At 44.9% G+C, this 1,490-nt stretch overlaps 1 protein-coding gene across 1 annotated transcript; it reads right to left on the reverse strand.

Moving 5' to 3' along the window:
• Window positions 1–489: 489 nt before the first annotated feature.
• Window positions 490–1,182, reverse strand: LOC112701349 (uncharacterized). Its single transcript, XM_025752118.1, has 2 exons — window positions 1,038–1,182; window positions 490–878 (listed from the first exon to the last, which is right to left on the reverse strand). Exons 1-2 carry the CDS (start codon window positions 1,180–1,182, stop codon window positions 490–492), a joined length of 534 nt encoding a protein of 177 aa, XP_025607903.1.
• Window positions 1,183–1,490: the final 308 nt, after the last annotated feature.

Here is a 1,490-nt window from a genome sequence, read left to right on the forward strand (position 1 = left end):
TACCCATTTAGGCCGTTTTGGACATCCACGCGTACGTGTGCTTTACGCGTGCGCGTGGGTTGTGGAAATTCAGGTGACGCGTAAGGGTCGGTCACGCGTATGCGTGACTACTGGTCGTGCTAAATGCACAGCACCAGCACCAAGGCAGCATAACTCTCGGCCAAACCAGCAATTTACGCCGATTTTTGACCCACGCGTAGGCGTCTCCCACACGTACGCGTGGGTTGGCTCATGCGTGAGGCACTGTTCTTGCGCCGTTCCAATGCAACTCTCTGCCTATTTTTATTTTTGCGTACATACACACGACGCGTACGCGTCATAGATGCTTGCGCGTAAATACACCTTTTTTAATAGAAATAAATATGAAAAACTGAGAAATAATACTAGTATGAATGAAATGAAATCAATAAAAAGGGAAGATCATACCATGGTGGGTTGCCTCCCACCTAGCACTTTTCTTAACATCCTTAGGTTGGACGGTCTATGAGCCTAGTCCTCTTCTTGTGCTGGATCTTTCAAGAGAAAGATCTCCAACTCCTTGTTTCTTTCCAACTTCTCACCATGGTATTGCTTCAAGCGGTGGCCATTCACCTTGAAGAAGTTGGGGCTTGACGGATAACTCAGATAGAAGACGCCATAAAGCTCAACCTTTTCCACCATGTAAGGTCCTTCCCACCTTGATCTCAAGTTTGCTGGCATGAGTCTCAGCCTTGAGTTATAGAGAAGGACCAGATCCCCAACTCTAAACTCTCTTCTCTTGATATTATTGTCATGCACCGCTTTCACCTTTTCCTTGTAGAGCCGTGAGTTCTCATATGCCTTCAGTCGAAGGCACTCTAATTCTTGTAGTAGCAGCTTCCTTTCAATGCCGGCTCTCCCTAATCTAAAGTTGCATTCCTTCACCGCCGATTATGCATTGTGTTCCACCTCCACTAAAAGATGACAAGCCCTCTCGTAGACGAGGCGGAATGGACTCATTCCGATGTGTGTCTTGTATGCAGTCCTATAAGCTCAAAGCGCATCTGCCAATCGAGCACTCCAGTCCTTCTTGTGAGGCTTCACAATCTTCTCTAATATGCGCTTGATCTCCCTGTTTGACGCCTTGGCTTGCCCATTGGTCTTGGGATGGTAAGATGTCACCACCTTGTGAATGATGCCTTGCTTCTTCAACAGACTTGTCATTCTCCTGTTACAAAAGAGTGTCTTGATCACTCACGGTGATCCAAAGCGACAGATAATATTATTTCGAACAAATGAGACAACAGTAGTGTTAGCATCATTAGTACGGGTAGAAATTGCTTCCACCCATTTAGAAACATAATCGACAGCTAACAAAATGTATAAGAACCCATTAGAATTTGGAAATGGACCCATAAAGTCAATACCCCACACGTAAAAAATTTCACAGAACAATATAAGTTGTTGGGGCATCTCATCCCTCTTGGATATATTTCCAAATCTCTGACATTGGGGACAAGAGTCACAATAAA

Source organism: Arachis hypogaea, chromosome 7 (genome assembly GCF_003086295.3).
Source record: "Arachis hypogaea cultivar Tifrunner chromosome 7, arahy.Tifrunner.gnm2.J5K5, whole genome shotgun sequence".
Classification (NCBI taxonomy): Eukaryota; Viridiplantae; Streptophyta; class Magnoliopsida; order Fabales; family Fabaceae; genus Arachis; species Arachis hypogaea.